This window comes from Myotis brandtii, unplaced genomic scaffold (assembly GCF_000412655.1).
Source record: "Myotis brandtii unplaced genomic scaffold, ASM41265v1 scaffold744, whole genome shotgun sequence".
Classification (NCBI taxonomy): domain Eukaryota; kingdom Metazoa; phylum Chordata; class Mammalia; order Chiroptera; family Vespertilionidae; genus Myotis; species Myotis brandtii.
In genome coordinates this window covers 794,381-797,255 of record NW_005370965.1, presented here as the reverse complement: position 1 = coordinate 797,255, position 2,875 = coordinate 794,381, and the positions used below count along the sequence as shown (strand labels likewise).

The 2,875-nt window shown below is 59.2% G+C and overlaps 1 protein-coding gene across 1 annotated transcript in view; it reads left to right on the top strand.

Annotated features, from left to right (window-relative positions):
* The first annotated feature begins 1,182 nt into the window (after positions 1–1,182).
* PRSS56 (protease, serine, 56) overlaps positions 1,183–2,875 on the top strand; it is a 5,377-nt gene continuing 3,684 nt past the window's right edge. The window contains exons 1-4 of the mRNA XM_014530564.1: positions 1,183–1,282; positions 2,172–2,282; positions 2,666–2,707; positions 2,799–2,872. Coding sequence (XP_014386050.1) covers positions 1,183–1,282; positions 2,172–2,282; positions 2,666–2,707; positions 2,799–2,872 — 327 coding nt within the window. The remainder of the gene's footprint in view (positions 1,283–2,171; positions 2,283–2,665; positions 2,708–2,798; positions 2,873–2,875) is intronic.

The following is a 2,875-nucleotide window of genomic DNA, read 5'->3' as shown; positions in this document are numbered from 1 at the left end:
CTCACCAAGTGGGGCAGGTTCCCATTAGAGTCTCGTTCACCTGTGCAGAAGGAACAAGGGCTGGAGAGATGTCAGGACAGAATCCACTCTGGAAAAGGACCAGGCCTGCCAAGCCACCCTGCAGTCACCAGCATGAATTGGGGTGACAGGATTATTTTGGGGGCCCCAGGACATTTTGGGGGACAGAAGGGCACCAGGTGGAGACTCTGTCCCAGGAGAGCTGCCCAGTTGTAGCCCTTCCGGTGAGACTCCAGAAGACTCCCTCTGCCAGCTCAGGGTCATAGCCACTGAGAACAATGCTGGACAGGCCCAGCGGGCCCTGCGCAGGGGTGGGAGGTCTGGGAGAGCGTTAGAAGCTGCTGGGGCCTGTCCTCCCCAAACTGGGCCACTGGTGGGGCCTTTCATCTCCCGCCTTCCTCTCTGGGCCACTCCAGTGTCTGCCTGCCTCTGCCTCTTCCCACCCCACTACCCCCAGTAGGGCAATCACGGCACTAATTAGGGCGCTTTGATCATCTTTAGAAATGGCCACATTGGGGAGGGATGCTGCCAAGCAATTAGGGGCAGAGGAGCTGGGAGCTCAGGCACCTCCACAGGGGCTGGGGCTGCCCAGGACCCTCAGACAAACCCTGCCCACCGTCCCCCAAGATTATCTGCCCCCAGCATTGCTGTGAACTCCTCAGGGAATCGAGGCAGATGGGAAACCCTCCATCTGAGCCTTGGAGACAGCGCCAGCCCCTGCCCATCAGCCCCCCTCTGCCTGGCCCCCAGCCTAACGGTCAGCTCTTCTGGGTTGTCCAGGCCCCTTTGATGGAGCCTAGAAACAAGGGCTCCTTTGAGGGAAGGGGGCCTCAGAGCCTCAGAGCCGGATGACGCAACTTCAAAGGTGAGGGTTGAGCCCACTACCCTGTGCCCTCCCTCAACCCTAGCCCCCTCCTATGCACCTCCCCCATCTGTCCTCTATATAGCCCCCTAAGCCCCATTCCCCTGTGGGCTCCGGGAGTTAAGGACCAGGTGAGGGATGACCAGGGAAATGCTAACTTTGATGTAAAAGAATAGGGTCAGTGACTTGAATTCAGTGCTCAGGGACAGAAAGGCAGGCACCACAGCATAAGCGCCTGGAGGGTGGACCCCGGAGGGGAGGGGGGGAATAGAACAGGGTCAGTGCCCCGGCTCCTGGTCACCATGCTGCTGGCTATGCTGCTGCTGCTGCTGCCCCTCCCAGACCCATGGTCTGCCCATGGGCACCCGCTGTACATGCACCTGCCCCCCAGCACCCTGCAAGGTGAGCCCGGGGTGGTCTGAGGGAGCGGCCAAGGAGGGAGGAGCAGAGAGGAAGTGGGTCCCGGGCAGAGGAACATGAGCCTGCTACCTGAATTCACAAGGACCTTTGGCTTCTTCTGCCCACCGTGCAGGGAGAAGGGGCGAGGAACCCAGGTAGGAGAGGGAGGGGGAAGATGAGGATGGGAAGGGAAGGGGAGCCAACGAGGGTGTGCATCGGGGAGGTTTAGCAGGGAGGAAAGAGCCTAGAGCATCCCCTTGGCTCTCTGGGCCTAAAGGTGGGCAATTCAACCACAGTCATTTTGTGTCAATACATCTGAGTTCTGTGATGTCTGAATCTTCAGGGTACTGTTTTTCCTTCAAGGTTTTTAAGGAAATGCCCTTTTCAAAGATTCCAGCCCAGCCCTAGCCAGTTTGGCTCAGTGGATGGAGCGTTGGCCTGTGGACCAAAGGGTCCCAGATTCGATGGTGGTCAAGGGCAGGTACCTTGGTTGCAGGCTCTTCCCTTGCCCGGTCCCTGGTCGGGGCTCATGCAGAAGGTAACCAATCGATGTGTTTCTCTAACATCGATATTTCTGTCTTTCCCTCTCTCTTCCACTCTCTCCAAAAATCAATGGAGAAATATGCTCAGGTGAGGATTAAAAAAAAAAAAAAAGAAGATTCCAGCCCAGTTGAATTACAGAGATATATTGGGCTGAGAATCCAGAACCATTGGCTCTGAGTGCTGGGCCCTGGGGCCTTGGGGCTCTGTCTCCTCCCATTCCACCCCAGCGCTCTGGGAGCCCAGCCTGCTTCCCTGTGGGTCTCCCAAGGCAGGGCTTGGAGCTGGGGCAAGGAGGACAAGCCCGCAGCTCCTCCCCAACCAGGCATGACTGTGCCCCATGTCCCAGCAGCTTTGTCGGCCCAGGGGACAAAGGCATTGCAGGCCGCCCGGAGGAGCGCCCGGTGGGCCGTAAATCTAGTGGCGATGGAGATCCAGCATAGATTGCATGAGTGCCAAAGTTGTGCCAACCGCACCACCCCCTGCACAGGTGAGCTTGCACCAACTACCTGGGACCGTTCTCCTGTCCACCCCACCCCCTCCCTTGACTCGACGCCTCTCGGAGAGGGAGACTGAGTGGGGCTGCAACAGGACAAGGCTATGAAGGTCTAAGAGGAAAGCGCATGCATGCCAGGCTTGGGGCGCCGCTTGTGCCAGGGCAGGAGGGGAGGAACAGTGTGAGCTCATTTGGTGAAGAGTGAGTTTGTGGCTGCTGAGACAGACACTGGGGGGGGGGGGGCGGGGCGCAAGAGAAAGGGAGCCCAGGGGAGATAGAGGGCTGGGCACAGCTTGGGGTAGAGGAAGGCCAGGAGGATGGCAGGAAAGCTCAAATGGTCTGTTTCTCAGCAGGACCTGGGCACCCCCTGCTCCAGGACCCACCTGAGCCAGGTGAGGCTGAAAAAAGTTCCAAGGGGACAGGGCTGAGAGCAGGTGGGCCTCGATGGTGAGAACGCCAGGACTTGTCGCTCCATCTTTCCAGGGCCATGTGGCGAGAGGCGCCCGGGGAAGGTCAATGTGACGCAGGCCGCTGGCCGCATTGTGGGGGGGCCCAGCGCA